This window comes from Hemitrygon akajei, unplaced genomic scaffold (genome assembly GCF_048418815.1).
Source record: "Hemitrygon akajei unplaced genomic scaffold, sHemAka1.3 Scf000092, whole genome shotgun sequence".
NCBI lineage: Eukaryota > Metazoa > Chordata > Chondrichthyes > Myliobatiformes > Dasyatidae > Hemitrygon > Hemitrygon akajei.
This window is the reverse complement of record NW_027331978.1, coordinates 2,393,267-2,409,352: the sequence shown is the minus strand read 5'-3', so window position 1 is coordinate 2,409,352 and position 16,086 is coordinate 2,393,267. Positions and strand designations below refer to the sequence as shown.

At 43.9% G+C, this 16,086-nt stretch overlaps 1 protein-coding gene across 1 annotated transcript in view; it reads right to left on the bottom strand.

The window, feature by feature from the left end:
* LOC140722887 (NACHT, LRR and PYD domains-containing protein 3-like) overlaps positions 1–7,320 on the bottom strand; it is a 255,368-nt gene extending 248,048 nt beyond the window's left edge. Inside the window, exon 1 of the mRNA XM_073037519.1 lies at positions 7,176–7,320. Within this exon, the coding sequence (XP_072893620.1) occupies positions 7,176–7,320 (145 nt within the window). The remainder of the gene's footprint in view (positions 1–7,175) is intronic.
* Between the last annotated feature and the right edge of the window lie 8,766 nt (positions 7,321–16,086).

The following is a 16,086-nucleotide window of genomic DNA, read 5'->3' as shown; positions in this document are numbered from 1 at the left end:
AAGCATTAATAATAGCTTTTAAAAAGTTCTTAAGTAGTTTACTTAAATACATTGAGTCCTAACCCCGGCACTTTAACATATCTTACTCCTAGCGGTTGAATTGTAAAGCCGAATGGCATTGGGGAGCATTGATCTCTTCATCCTGTCTGAGGAGCATTGCATCGATAGCAACCTGTCGCTGAAACTGCTTCTCTGTCTCTGGATGGTGCTATGTAGAGGATGTTCAGGGTTTTCCATAATTGACCGTAGCCTACTCAGCGCCCTTCGCTCTGCTGCCGATGTTATACTCTCCAGTACTTTGCCCACGACAGAGCCCGCCTTCCTTACCAGCTTATTAAGACGTGCGGCGTCCCTCTTCTTAATGTTGCCTCCTCAAGACGCCACCACAAAGAAGAGGGCGCTCTCTTGTTGCGAAATGCATGATGCTATAATTTTATATACAGTTTGTAAATAAATAATAGGACTATATGTAGATGGATCTTTTGAGATTTCCCCTTTAGGTAACAGGTATGTTTTACCTTCTGTCGAAAATTCACGTACTTTTTCCACGATTTTTGAGAAACCTGTCGATATGTATTGGTATGCACGGATGAAGGCAAACTATGTTTATAGCAATAATTATGAATATTATTACTTCCAGTACTTATCTCTGCTGAGGCTATTGTTAATCTGGTGCGTCAAACTTAATTTCAGTGTTCTATGTGAAACTTTTTATTTTTTTTCCTGGCCTGATAATTCTGTTTTTGTGGCTTTGTATATTTCATGTATCTAACTAGTCTGGCTTTGTAAGCACTGAACTTTGATTTTAGTCAATCTGTAAACTTTACAGTACGATTGTTAGGTTGCTCGCATCTTGTATTTCCTCAGTATTGCTGATATTTCGGTAGCTTTTCTCTTAATCATCTTGCTCTGGTTATCCTTTTTATATCTATTAGTCGCACTACTTCTGCTCTTAAGATTATAATTTTGTTTCTTAATCTCTACTTCCATTTTGTTTTTCTGCTGTCATCATTCAGCGTTGAGTTTCAAATAAGGAGTTCCTCTATTTTGTCGTTAAAGTAATTGTGTGTTTCTTCAAATGTTTCAAGTTTTCCGAAAGGTTTTAATAACACTTTTTAATGGTTTTGGAACTAAGGATACTAATTGTAGTAGATTTGCGATTGGAAATCTTGTCCATTCTTGCTTGATATAAGACCAGCCGCTCAACGGTCCGTGGTCTCCGTTGTCAGTTTCTCCTCTTCATGATGCGCCATACATTTTCAATAGGAGATAGATCTGGACTGGCAGCAGGCCAGTCAAGCACACGCACTTTGTGTCTACAAAGCCACGCTGTTGTAGACCGTGCAGAATGTAGTCTGGTATTGTCCTGCTGAAATAAGCATGGACGTCCCGGGAAGAGACGTCGCCCTGATGGCAACATATGTCTCTCTAAAATCCTAATATATTCCTCAGAGTCAATGTTACCTTCACATACATGCGACACACCCATGCCTTGGGCACTGATGCACGCCCATACCACCACAGATGCTGGCGTTTGCACCTTTGGCTGATAACAATCAGGATGGTCGTTTTCATCTTTGGCACGGAGAACTCGACGCTCGTTTTTTCCGAAAACTAGCTGAAATGTGGACTCATCTGACCACAGCACACGGTTCCACAGTCTTTTGGTCCATCTGAGATGAGCTCGGGCCCAAAGAACTCACTGGCGTTTCTGCATAGAGTTGATGTATGGCTTCCTCCTTGCGTAATACAGTTTCAAGTTGCACTTCTGGATGCAGCGATGGACTGTGTTAAGTGCCAATGGTTTTCCGAAGTACTCCCGAGCCCAGGTGGCTATAATTGTCACAGTAACATGACGGCTTCTCAGGCAGTGCCGCCTGAGGGCTCGAAGATCACGCACATTCAACAGTGGTTTCCGACCTTGCCCTTTACGCACTGAGATGTCTCTGAATTCTCTGAATCTTTTCACAATATTATGTACTGTAGATGTTGAAAGACCTAAATTCTCTGCAATCTTGCGTTGGGAAATGTTCTTTTTGAACTGACTAACAATTCTCTCACGAATTTTGGCACAAAGGGGTGAGCCACGTCCCATCCTTGCTTGCAAAGTCTGAGCCTTTGATGGATGCTACTTTTATACCCAGTCATGATACCTCACCTGCTCCCAATTAGCCTGATTAATGTGGAGTCTTCCAAACCGGTGTTACTTGAATATTCTGTGCACTTCTCAATCTTATTTTAACTCTGTCCCAACTTTTGTTGAGTGTGTTGCAGCCATCAAATTCTAAATTTGTGTATATTTACAAAATATAATTAAGTTGTTCAGTAAAACTACTGAAAATCTTTTCTTTGTACTTTTGTCAGTTAAATAAAGGTTCACGTGAATTTAACATGTTACAGATCATTGTTTTTATTGCATTTTGGAAAATATACCAACTTTTCTAGAAAGGGGGTTTGTACTTTCATGGAAGGATATTGTACTATAAACTGTTGATGATGTTTGTCCCTGTCTCCTTCCATGTCAGTCTCAAGTTCCCTTACTCGATAGTGTACACACATTATAACCGTGTTTACTTCTAATGGCCATATCAAGCGTGTCGTTCTTCTCTGAACTGCCTTGGTGGTATGAGTTGTAAGTGGACTGCTCTCCTGAGAAACACATGAATGAATCACTGGCTGTGATGTTCGTGGGCAACTTTGAATGCTTGTGGTATCTTTTTCGTTTTTTTTGTCCAGTGCACCACCAGCGGTTCGCTTCCTGTCATGCCCGGCCCTAACCTTAGGCATGAGCTGATGATCCCAGGCAGCAACTGTATCACTCCGTTCCATAGCTATCTCTCCATTTTGAAAGCGAAAGGGTGCTGATTTTTATATCGATAGCCAGGTTTCAGATTCAACTCGGCCAGACATGGGAAGCAGAAGTTGACCAGAGCACAGCCTAATCTGGGTACAGACGTATCTGGATTTGTTTCAGGACCAGGGAGGGCAGCGGATTTGGAGGAGAGCCGCGGTTGGTTTTATACCAATAGATGCCTTCTCCAGGCACCTTACTCCCCAGAACCCAGACGTTACTGCAGAACTCGAAACCAAGCACCGGCTCCTCACCTGTCCTCTGTGTCGATGCGGCTGAGAGGCTCACCGTCCGACGAGTTCTTCAAATTGTCTCCAGATGCACAGCTTTCCTACTTTGGTTGTTTGTTTTTCCATCCTTGTGTGTATTTTTTTTATTATTAATGATGTTATTGTATTTCTTTATAACTGCTGTCAATGTCCGGAAGATAATGAATGTAGACTAATATTGTGGTGATATACAGTGGCGTGCAAAGGTTTGGGCACCCTTGGTCAAAATTTCTGTTACTGTGAATAGTTAAGCGAGTAAAAGATGACCTGATTTACAAAAGACATAAGTTAAAGATGACACTTTTTTTAAATATTTTAAGAAAGATGGCTTTTTTAACTTCCATCTTTGACAGTTTCAAAATAACAAAAAAAGTAAAAGGGCCCGAAGCAAACGTTTGGGCATCCTGCATGGTCAGAACTTAGTAACACCCCCTTTGGCAAGTATCGCATCTTGCAAACACTTTCTGTAGCCAGCTAAGAGTCTTTCAATTCTTGTTTGGGGATTTTCGCTCATTCTTCCTTGCAAAAGACATCAAGTTCTGTGAGATTCTTGGGCCGTCTTGCATGCGCTGCTCTTTTGAGGTCTATCCGCAGATTCCCGATGTTGTTTAGGTCGGGGGGACTGTGAGGGCCATGGCAGAACCTTCAGCCTGTGCCTCTTGAGGTAGTCCATAGTGGCTCTTGAGGTGTGTTTAGGATCATCATCCTGTTGTAGAAGCCATCCTCTTTCATCATCAGCTTTTATACAGACGGTATGATGTTTGCTTCCAGATTTTGCTGGTATTTAATTAAATTATTTCTTCCCTCTACCAGTGCAATTTTCCCCGTGATAGTGGTTGCAACATAAGCCCAAAGCATGTTCGACCAACCCCAGTGCTTAACAGTTGGGGGAGTGTTCTTTTCATGAAATTCTGCACCTTTTTTTCTCCAAACATACCTTTGCTCATTGCGGCCAAAAAGCTCTATTTCATCTTCATCAGTCCACAGGACTTGTTTCCAAAATGCGTCAGGGTTGGTTAGATGTTCCTTTGCAAATCTACGACGCTGAATTTTGTGGTGAGGATGCAAGAAAGATTTGCTTCTCATGACTCTTCCATGAAGGTGATATTTTTGCAGGTGTTGCTGCAGAGTAGAACAGTGCACCACCACTCCAGAGTCTGCTAAATCTTCCTGAAGGTCTATTGCAATCAAATGGGGGTTTTGATTTGCCTTTCCAGAAATCCTACGAGCTGTTCTCTGGGAAAGTTTTCATGGTCTTTCAGACCCTAACTTGACAACCACCGTTCCTGTTAACTGCCATTTTTTAATTACATTGCGAACTGATTAAACGGCTACCTGAAAATGCACTGCTTTCTTCTTATAGCCTTCCACTGCTTTGAGGGAACAATTTAATTTAATTTTCAGACTGCTAGGCAGTTGCGTCGAGGAGCCCATGGCTGCTGGTTGTTGGGACAAGTATTGAGAAGTCAGGCTATTTATAAAGCTTTGAAATTTACATCACCTGGCCTTTCCTAACGATATCTCTGAACAAGCCATAGCCCCAACAAAATAATTAAGGTCTGAGAACTTGGTAAATGTTATCTGAGAGGTCAAATTTCTTGGGGGGCACAAACTTTTGCATGGTTCTTCTTTCCTTTATTTCACTCTAAAATTGTACAAAACAGAAATGATACACTAATCTTGCTTAAAATTTTGAAAATAATGTTTCCTCTTTCACTTCATGACTTTTGAGATCAGTTCATCTTTTAATCACTTAACTATTCATAGTATCAGAAATTTTGACCAGGAGTGCCCAAACTTTTGCATTCAACTGTATGTGTGTGTGTGTATATATATATTTCTGTTTATGTATATATATTTGTGTGTATGTGCGTGTACGTATGTGTGTAAGTATGTATGTGTGTACCTGTTACATATCTTGCAATGCATAAGTATAAGATTTCCTACTCGTGCTGTGGATTTTAAGTGCGTGTGTGTGTGTAGAAATATAACGATATAAACATCTAACAATTACAGCACGGAAACAGGCCATCTTGGCCCTTCTAGTCCGTGCCGAACGGTTACTCTCACCTAGGCCCACTGGCCCGCACTCAGCCCATAACCCTCCATTCCTTTTCTGTCCATATACCTATCCAATTTTACTTTAAATGACAATACCGAACCTGCCTCTACCACTTCTACTGGAAGCTCGTTCCACACAGCTACCACTCTCTGAGTAAAGAAATTCCCCCTCGTGTTACCCTTAAGCTTTTGCCCTTTAACTCTCAACTCATGTCTTCTTGTTTGAATCTCCCCTACTATCAATGGAAAAAAGCCTATCCACGTCAACTCTATCTATCTCCCTCGTAATTTTAAACACCCCTATCAAGTCCCCTCTCAATCTTCTACGCTCCAAAGAATAAAGAACTAACTTGTTCAACCTTTCTCTGTAATTTATCTGCTGAAACCCAAGTTACATTCTAGTAAATCGCCTCTGTACTCGTTCTATGTTGTTGACATCTTTCCTATAATTTGACTACAAGAACTGTACATAATACTCCAAATTTTCCCTCACCAATGCCTTGTACAATTTTAACATTACATCCTATACTCAGTGCTCTGAGTTGTAAAGGCCAGCATACCAAAAGCTTTCTTCACCACCCTATCCACATGAGATTCCACCTTCAGGGAACTATGTACCATTATTCTTGGATCACTCTGTTCTACTGCATTCTTTAATGCCCTACCATTTACCATGTATGTCCTATTTTGATTATTCCTACCAAAATGTAGCAACTCACACTTATCAGCATTAAACTCCGGCTGCCATCGTTCAGCCCACTCTTCTAACAGGCCGAAATTCCTCTGCAAGCTTGGAAAACCTAGTTCATTATCCACAACGCCACCTATCTTAGTATCATCTGCATACTTTCTAATCCAATTTACCACCCCATCATCCAGATTATTAATGTATATGACAAACAACATTGGACCCAGTACAGATCCCTGAGGCACTCCACCAGACACCGGCCTCTAACCTGACAAACAGTTATCCACCACTACTCTCTGGCATCTCCCATCCAGCCACTGTTGAATCCATTTTAGTACTTCAATATTAATACCTAACGATTGAACCTTCCTTACTAACCTTACGTGTAGAACCGTGTCAAAGGCCTCACTGAAGTCTATATAGACAACATCCACTGCTTTACCCTCAACAACCTTCCTAGTAACCTCTTTAAAAATGAATAAGATTTGTTAAACATGACCTTCCACGCACAAATCCATATTGACTGTTCCTAATCAGACCCTGTCTATCCAGGTAATTATATATGCCATCTCTAACACTACGTTCCATTAATTTACCCACCACTGACGTCAAACTTATAGGCCGATAATTGCTAGGTTTACACTTAGAAACCCTTTTAAACAATGGAACCACATGAGCAATACGCACATCCTCCGGCACCATCCCCGTTTTTAATGACATTTGAAATATTTCTGTCGGAGCCTCTGCTATTTCTACACTAACTTCCCTCAAGGTCCTAGGGAATATCCTGTCAGGACATGGAAACTTATCCACTTTCATATTCTTTAAAAGCGCCAGAACTTTCTCTTCCTTAATCATCATAGTTTCCATAACTTCCCTACTTGTTTCCCTTACCTGACACATTTCAATATCCTTCTCCTTAGTGAATACAGAAGAAAATAAATTGTTCAAAATCTCCCCCATCTCTTTCGGCTCTACACATAGCTGTCCACTTTGATTCTCTAAGGAAGCAATATTATCCCTCACTATCCTTTTGCTATTAATATATCTGTAGAAACCCTTCGGATTTATTTTCACCTTACTTGCCAAAGCAACCTCGTATCTTCTTTTAGCTTTTCTAATTTCTTTCTTAAGATTCTTTTTTACATTCTTTATATTCCTCGAGCACCTCATTTACTCCATGCTGCCTACATTTATTGTAGATATCTCTCTTTTTCCGAACCAAGTTGCCAATATCCGTTGAAAACCATGGCTCTCTCAAACGTTTAGCCTTTCCTTTCAACCTAACATCCTGTCGCCGTTGTACTGGAAGTAGCTGTGGATTCGCTGGCGTGTGCACGCTTTGTCCCTCTGATGACCCGCGACAGTTTGGCCCTCGCTGTTGGTAGGGCTGCCTTGTCGTCTTCTCCGAAGGCGGAGTCACGGGTCCTCAGCAGCGCACGGACCTCCATGGTCATCCATGGCTTCTATTTACCGCGTATAGTGACGGTATTGGACAAAGTGATATCATCAATGCAATTGCTGATGTAGCTGGTCACTGATGCTGTGTACTCCTCTAAGCTGGTAGAGTCGCCATCAGTTGCAGCCTCCCTGAACATGTGCCAGTTAGTGTGCTCAAAGCGGTCTTAAACAGCAGAGATGGCTCCTGCTGGCCAGGTTTTCACGTACTTCTGAACTGGTCTGGAGCGCCTGACGATGCTGGGATTAGCATAACAGAAATGTGGTCTGAGTAACCGAGGTGGGGTCGAGGCTCTGCTCGGTACGCGTCGGGGATGTTTGTATAAACCAGTTGCAACGCGTTCTCCCCCCACCCCCCCACCCCCGTTGCAAAGTTCACATACTGATGGAATTTGAGGAGCACTGACTTAAGATTCGTGTGGTTAAAATCACCGGTGACAATATACAGTCCATCAGGGTGTGCGTTCTGCAGTTCGCCAATAGCACCGTACAGTTCACAGAGCGCTTCCTTAGCATTAGCGCTGGGTGGGTGGGGGGGGGGGGGATGGGGGGCATGTACGCACCGAGTATAAGAGCAGAGTTGAATTCCCGTGGCGAATAAAATGGTCCGCATCTAACAGCCACAAACTGCACTAGCGATGAGCAGTGTCTGGAAACCAGCACAGAGTTCTTACACCATTCCGTGTAGATGTAAATACACACACCTCCACCGCGAGTCTTACCGGAGCGAGCCGCATCCCTGTCTGCTCGAAACAAGGCGAGCCCGTCTAATTGAATGGCAGCGTCGGAAATTCCCTCAGTGAACCATGTTTCTATAAAGACGTACGCACAGCAGACTCTGTACTCCCGCCGAGTATTTAGTTGTAGTCGGATGTAGTCCAGGGAGCGGACACTGGAGAGCAGAATGGACGGGAGAGCCGGCCGGTTCGGGTTCGCTTTTTGCCTGACACGGACCCTGCCCGCTTGCCTCGCTTCCGCTTCCTCACACATCGCTTACGACGTCTCCATCTCCGTCTACCAGCATCAGGCGAGTCCGAGGATTGTAGGCACGTTCCCCTCAGCAAGCCGAGGTCACGTAATTCAGCCAGCAGATCTTTGTGAAGGTTTGTTTTTTGGACGATTGTAGTAGTGTCTAGCGATGGTAGATAGTCGCTCTGTTATCCATGTTCCCTGATCCAAATTTGTGCATTCATACTTAAATTAGAAAATTAAATTTAAGTAACACCAGGTCTGAAAAGCCGCTGCTGCCGTGCCGCGCCGCCTCTGAACACCAAATCCGCAATGTCCTCTCTCGCAGTGAGCTCTACAACAAGCTGCTCTACCAAGCTATCTCCTGAACATCGGACACATTCCCGGGCTTGCAGTCCTATCCCGACCTGATTTTCCCAACTACCCGCATATTCAAGTCCCCATTATCACTGTAACATTCAGTGAATGTTACAATCAGGTTTATTAATGTTGACATATGTATGCCGCCACTTTTTTTTTGCAGCAACAGTGTACAGCAAAACACAAGGTTAGCATAAGTTCCGAAAACAAATGCATAGTTGAAAAGTTGAATATCAAGCTCATGGGCATGCGTTCCCGGGCCATTCAGAAGTCTGACGGTGGATGGGAATAAACTGTTCTTAGAACCATGAATGACGATCTCTGAATCCTTTCCAATGGCAGTAACGTGAAGAGATCGTGTTTTGTGTGGCGAAACTCCTTACTGATGGATGCTCTCTACTTCAGGCAGTCTCTTAAAGATACATTAATGGTGGAGAATATTATACCCGTCGTGAAACAGGGTAAACACTCTCTAAATACTTGCGATCCTGTCGTTTACAGACACCATTTCAAGATATGACGAGGGCAGTGTGAACGCATCCTGCCATAGACCTTTGAAAATTTGCAAGAGAATTTTGGTGACTGTCCAAATCTTCTCCGGCTGCTAATGAAGTCTTGCGTGCCTTCCTCGTGATCACATCATCAAATTGGTGGACCCAGATAGATCCTCTGCCATGGATCTATCCATGAGGATAGATGAGGACAGGTGTATTCTCATAAAGTTCCTCACTCTTTCGCCATGGCAGTCTATGAGGACTGGTGTATTCTCTCGCTTTCCCGATTCCTGAAGTCCAGAATAAATGTCTCGGCCCTGCTGACCTTGAAAAGGAGGCTATTGTTGTGGGAACGTCCACTCTGCTGATCTATCTCACTCCTGTACACCTCTCCCTCGCCATCTGATGTTTTACCATGAGAGGTACTAACTTCTGTTGCACTTATTGTGTTTCAGTTTTGCACAGCCATGCAATCGCGAGTTGTGCAATCACGAGTGTTGACAGAAAGGAGCAGTGGGCTGAGCATGCGCATTTGAGGAGCCCTTGCTTTGAATGTCAGCGAGGAGATGTCATTGCTGAACTGCACTGACGGTGGGCTCTCAACAATGACGTCAAGGATCCAGTTACACGTGGTGCTACAGGGGCTGATTGATTAGTGCCGACGGGATAATGCCGAACTATAATCGATAAACAACAGCCTGACCTATGATTTGCTGCTGTCTATGTACTGTACTGACTGAAGTGTCTGTTACAGCGGTAAACAAATGCCAGCATGCCATTGTATTTGCTCGGGCAGGGGTTAATTCTGGGTATAACGAATCCCTGGAATCATCGGACCTCAGTTCCCTCTCTCAGTGTGTCCATCATTTCGGGCCGACCCTGTCTTAAAGCGCACCTGTCTTGTTGCCGTAATTCATTTGAAAAAGTGCCTTGTTCCGTTTGTGCTTTCCTTTCAAATGTATTACGCTCACTGGATAAATCTTAATCCCAGTGAAAGAAAAATGCATGGAAACAGACGTAAACGAGTAGGTTCCTGTTAATAAAATGCGTTCGATAGCCCTCTAAACATTTTAGATCACCAGCGCTGGGGGCAATAATCCAGCTACTGATGGCAGTCAGCGGATCAGGCGGCAACCATGGAGGGAAATGGGCAGCGGAGATTTTGGGTGGAAGCCCTTCATTAGACTGAAAGTTAAAGGATCGGTATGAAAAGGTGGAGAACGCTCTGGCAGGTGAGACGTGTTGAGGAAGACGGGGGATTTTGGGTGGAAGCCCTTCATTAGACTGAAAGTTAAAGGATCGGTATGAAAAGGTGGAGAACGCTCTGGCAGGTGAGAAGCGTTGAGGAAGGCGGGGGATTTTGGGTGTAGGTAGCATCAGAGACTTATAGCGATGCAGCTGGGTGCGACCAAAGGCTGAAAACAATGGGATGTGAATGGACAGGAATGTGGATAAAGGAAGTGGGGAGGGTAGATCGGGACAATGGAATGAGGGAAGACAGTGGCGGAATGTTGTTTGTTTGGCAGAAGAGGAACATTGGGAAAGCAAAAGAAACAGGGAGATGAGGGCTGGGCTTGCTCTAGGAATTACTTGGTCAAAAAGACCATAAGGTCATCAACAAAGAAGCAGTATTGAAACATTCCATACTTAGAGACCGCGATCCGGCTAGTGAGAAATGGGTGGGTTGTGCACTATATCTCTAAGTAATAAAAAGTCTCCCACTTTCTACCTGTAACTTTTGACACCCTACTAGTCCATAAGATATGAAAATACGATTTAGATATCCTCACTAACATGGTCTCGACAGATGTATCTGGCAATGAAGTCCGCGATTCATCATCATTTTGCTGAAGAGTTTCCCCCTCATGCTGTCTGAAAGGGATGACATTTTATTCCGGGTTGCATTGCAGAGAACGTCCACTCTGTCGAGCTTGTTCAATGTTCGATAGGTTTCAAAGAGATTCTTCTGACTTGGCGAGTATAGGCCGAGAGCCACCAGACTCATCTCATACGTTAACACTTCCATACCAGGGATCATTCTCGTGAACTTCCACGACAACTTCTCCAATGATAGCACACCGTTTCCTAGAGATGAGCCCCAATGCTCCAAGTTATGTAATCCCTTTGAGTTTGTATTCTGGTACTCCGGAAAGGAATGCCGACAGTGCATTTGCCTTCATTCCCACGGACACAACCTGCACGTTAAATTTAGGAAACCGTGTACAACGATTCCGAAATCCTTTACACCTCCAATGTCTGGATTTGTTTCTTATTTAGAAAATAGACTACGATTGTATTCCTTCCACCAAATTGCAGGACCAAACAGTTCCCGAAGTTATATTCCATCTGTCACTTATTTGCCCAATCTCCAAGTCAGAGCAAGCACTCTACTTCCTCAACAATCGCAATCACTCCACCTGACTGTGTATTGCCTGCAAAACGGACCACAAAGCTATAATTTCCGTCAACTGAATCACTGATATATAAAGTAAATTCAGGCTGTCCCAACAACGACCCCTGTGGAACACCAGTCATCACCGGCAGCAACTATGAAAGCTCCATTTAATTCCTACCTTGCTTCCTGCCATTCATCTATCCAGCAAGACATCCATCTTACATAACCAAAGTGTAGTATCTGGTTCAGCAGTCTCCGATGCTCCATCTTGTCAGAGGCCTTAGGAAAATCAAACTGGATAATAGGCATTGAACTTCCTCTGTCTTTTCTGTCTGCTATTTTTCTCAAAACCTTCTAACAGGTTTATCAGGCCCTATTTTCCCTTCAGAAGGCCATGATAAGAATCGGCCTATGTTATCACATGTTTCCCTGTACCCGGAACCTCATCTGTAATAATGGAGAACTACATGTTTCCAGTCACTGAGATCAGGCTACCTGACCTGTATTTTGCCTACCCACCTTATAAGGGATTGGAGTGGACTGACATTGATATTTCCTGCTCATCCAGACTCTTTTCAAAATCCAGTGATTATTGAAAGTTCAGCGCTAATGCCTCCACAGTCTCTCAGCTACCCCTTTCAGAGCACTGTGATCTCGTCTAACGAACTTCATATCTTTCAGCCTTCCAAACACCTACTGCTCAGTAATAGCAACTGCAGTCACTTGTGTCTACTGTAGTCTCGGACGACTGGCACACTGGTGGTGCCCTTCACGGTGGGGAATGTTTGAATTATCTGGAGCCATCTGCCATTTCCTTGTTCCCCGATTCAGAGCAAAGAGCGGTTATACAGGCTGTGCTATTACTGAGCGTGTGGCTGAAGTCCAGAGTGTGATTAGACAATGGAATGTTAGTAGGGGAGTTGAAGGAGGATGGTGGGGGGGAGAGGAATGTTACTGGGTACATTATTAAGGGCTGTGTGGAGTAGCCATGTGAGATTACACTAGTTATACAATACAAGGATAAGTGGATGAAGCAGAGTTTGTAAACCCATTAGTTCGGTTCAGTATTAATGCGTGCCTGGTGCGAGGAAGTGACATTATGCGTGGTATTAATGTGTGTACGGAGAGAAGGAAGTGTGACATTAGACAGCGAAATTAAAGGGTTTTCTAAGAGAAGTTGAGTGTAATGATACTCATTGGCGGATTAATAGGTGCATGGAGGGAGTAGATGTTAGGGGACCGGATACGTTAATCGCAGTGTGGAGGGAGAACAGAATGGTGTTGTAATAATAGTGTAGTAATCGTTGGGTGGCGAAAGGCGATGTCGAAATTAGACTGGGGATATTACTGGCTGGGTAATGGGATGGGAAGTTTAAGACGCGGCATTAACCCGTTTGTATTGGGAGTGGAGACTCACTTCCGATTCTCAGCAGGTCAGGCAACGTCAATAGCAATGAATAAACAGTTGATGGCTCCGGCCGAAACCCTTCATCAGAACTGAAAAGGAAAGTAGAAAATGCCAGAAAAAGAAGATCGGGGTAGGACGAGGAGGGCGAAAAGCTAGAAGCTCGTAGATGAATTACATGGGTGGGGCGGGGGTGGGAGGGCGATACGAGTGGACACCTATGCATGGGGGCGGAGGAGGTAGCGGAAGTACTTAGTGAATACTTTGCTTCCGTATTCTCCGGGGGAAAAAAACCTTGCCAATTGTGGGGATGACTTAACAGCGGACAGAAACACTTTAGCATATAGTCATTAAGAAAGTTGATGGGCTAGAGCTTTTGATAAGTATTAAGTTAATTATGTCACCCGGACCTGATGAAATATAACCCAGGCTATTGTGGGAAGCGAGGAGATTGCTGACCCTATTACCATGATGATTGCGTCATCAATAGAGATGGGAGACGTACTGGAGGATTGGAGACTTTCCTTGTTTAAGAAAGAGAGCAGAGATAACTCAGGAAATTATAGAGCAGCGAATCTGACTTCGGTGGTGGTCAGGTTGTTGGAGAAGATCCTGACAGGCAGGAATTGTGAGCATTTGGAGAGGCTTAACCAGCATAACCTTGTCGAGGGCAGATCGTGCCTTACGAGCCTGATTGAATTCTTTGAGGAAGTAACCAGATACATTGATGAAGGTAGAGCAGTGGATGTAGTGTATATGGATTTCAGTAAGGCATCTAAAAAGGAACCCCATAAAAGCCCCCTTCAAAAAATAAGGAAGCATGAGATCCAGTGAGACCTTGCTTTGTGGATCCATAATTGGCTTGCAAGGGTGGTTATAGCTGGTTCGTATTCTGCATGGAGGTCGATGACCTGTGGTGTTACACAGCGATCTGCTCTGGAACCCGTCCCCTTTGTGATTTTTATCAATGCTTGGGATGAAGAAGTGGAAAGGTGGGTTAGTAAGTTTGTTGGTGACACAAAGGCTGTGGATAGTCAGGAGGGTTGTCCGAGGTTAAAACAGGACATCGATAGAATGCAGATTTGGACTGAGAAGTGGCAGGTCGACCTCAACCCAGATAAGCGTGAAGTGGTTCATATTGGTAGGTCAAATCTGAAGACAGAATATAATAGTAATGGTAAGACACTTGGCAGTGTGGAGGATCTGGGTGATCTTGGGGTGTGAGTCCATCGGACACTCAAAGCTGCAGCGCAGGTTGACAGTGTTGTTAAGAATGCATCGTTGTGGCATTCATCAACAGTGGGATAGAGTTCAACAGCCGTAAGGTGATATTACAGCTAAATCTTGGTCAGACTCCACTTGGAGTACTGTGTTCAGTTTTGGTCACCTCACTGGAGGAAGGATGTAGATGCTGCAAAGAGAGTACAGAAGAGATGTAAAAGAATGTTGCCTGGATTAGAGAGCGTGCGATAGAGAAAGGGTAGAGTGAACTTGGCCTTTATCCTTGGAGCGACGGCGGATGAGAGGTGACCTGATAGGTGTGTATAAGACGATGAAGGACATTGATCGTGTGGATAGCCAAAGGCTTTTTTCCCTGTGATGAATTGGCCAACACGAGGGGACATAGCTTTAAGATGCTTGAAGATAGGCACCGATGGGAAGTCATTTCACACAGAGAGTGGGGGGTGTGTGAAATACACCGCTAACGACAGTGGTGGAGACAGATACAACAGTGTCTCTTAAGAGCCTCTTAGAGAGGTACACGAGCGTAGGAAAAAAGCTGGAGAAATACTCGACAGTTTCTAGTTTACATGGTCGGAACATCATTGTTGGCCGAAGGGCCGGTAATATGCTGTACATTTCTATGTTGCATGTTCTGTGCTCTAAGAGGCCTGGAGTTGATAAGTGGAAAGGGCTAGGGTATGGAGAAGAAGGGATCTGATAAACTGGTGTGAATAGTGGAAGAAAGGAAAGGAGGAGAGCGCCAGGAGGAGGTGATAGGCAGGTGAGGAGAAGAGGTAATAGGCAAAGGTACAAAGATGGAGAAGAGGGAAGGGCGAAACGGACATAATAGAGAATAGAAATTTCAGTGTTTATCATAGGTTACCTTGTCGGAATACGAGGCCTTGCTTGTCCAGCTTGACAGCAGGCTCATAATGGCAGAAGATGAGGCCATGAACCAACATATCGGAGGGTGAACTAGACTAGAATTAAAATGGTTGGTGACCAGGAAATTCCGCTTTTAGTGGACAGAGCTGAGGTGCTCGACAAAGCGTAAATTAAATTGATCAAAGGTTTCTATGCGTTCGGTATCTTCGTAAGTCTGAATGCTATGTTAGAATAAAGTTCTTCAGGATATTAGAGGAACGTACAACCAACAGGTTTTTAAAATATATTTATGTTGGAAGCTCTATAAACGATACAATTTCCAGAGTCCAGCAGAACAGCCCAATCACAGCGTAACATTGATCTTTAATCATAAAGTCAAAGGCAAAGGCCATACAGCCAAGGAATGGACATGATCAACAATAACGACCATGACACCGAAGTGTCAGCCTGAGAGTGTTTCACAACAACATTCACTGACTTCTCCAATCGTCATTTCCTCGTCTTTGAGATTTTGCAATTTCTAGTCAGACTATCCATACCTCATCACAATTGGGATTTTAGTTAAATTACATCATGTTTATTTTTACCCCCAGCTGTTGGAAGACACGTCAGCCTTGTGTAGTATTGAATATTCAGTGTGCTGGAGCGAGTGTAAATGAATGACCGTGTAGATTCATCAGCTCAGAGTTTCTTCAGCGAGATCGCGGGCAGGGGGAAGACAGGCTGAATATCACACAACATGCTTGAAACATTTTACCGAGCAAGGAAGATATATTTCATGGTCATTGCCGTCATTGGTGTGCCCGGTAAGGACCGACGTTTCTGTGTGCGCGGTGTTTGGACTCGTTCAGTTACCGACAACGTTGTGATGCCGGTGTATCAGTGAGTGCGGTGCAGGCATTGTGACAGAACTCTGTGTTCGTTCAGAAGTTGCCGTGCAGTTTAATCCGTGTCCCCAGCGAAAATAAACGGGCAGTTGAAACAGATGTAGAGAGGAAGAACCTGGAAAATAGATTCATTTTGTGGT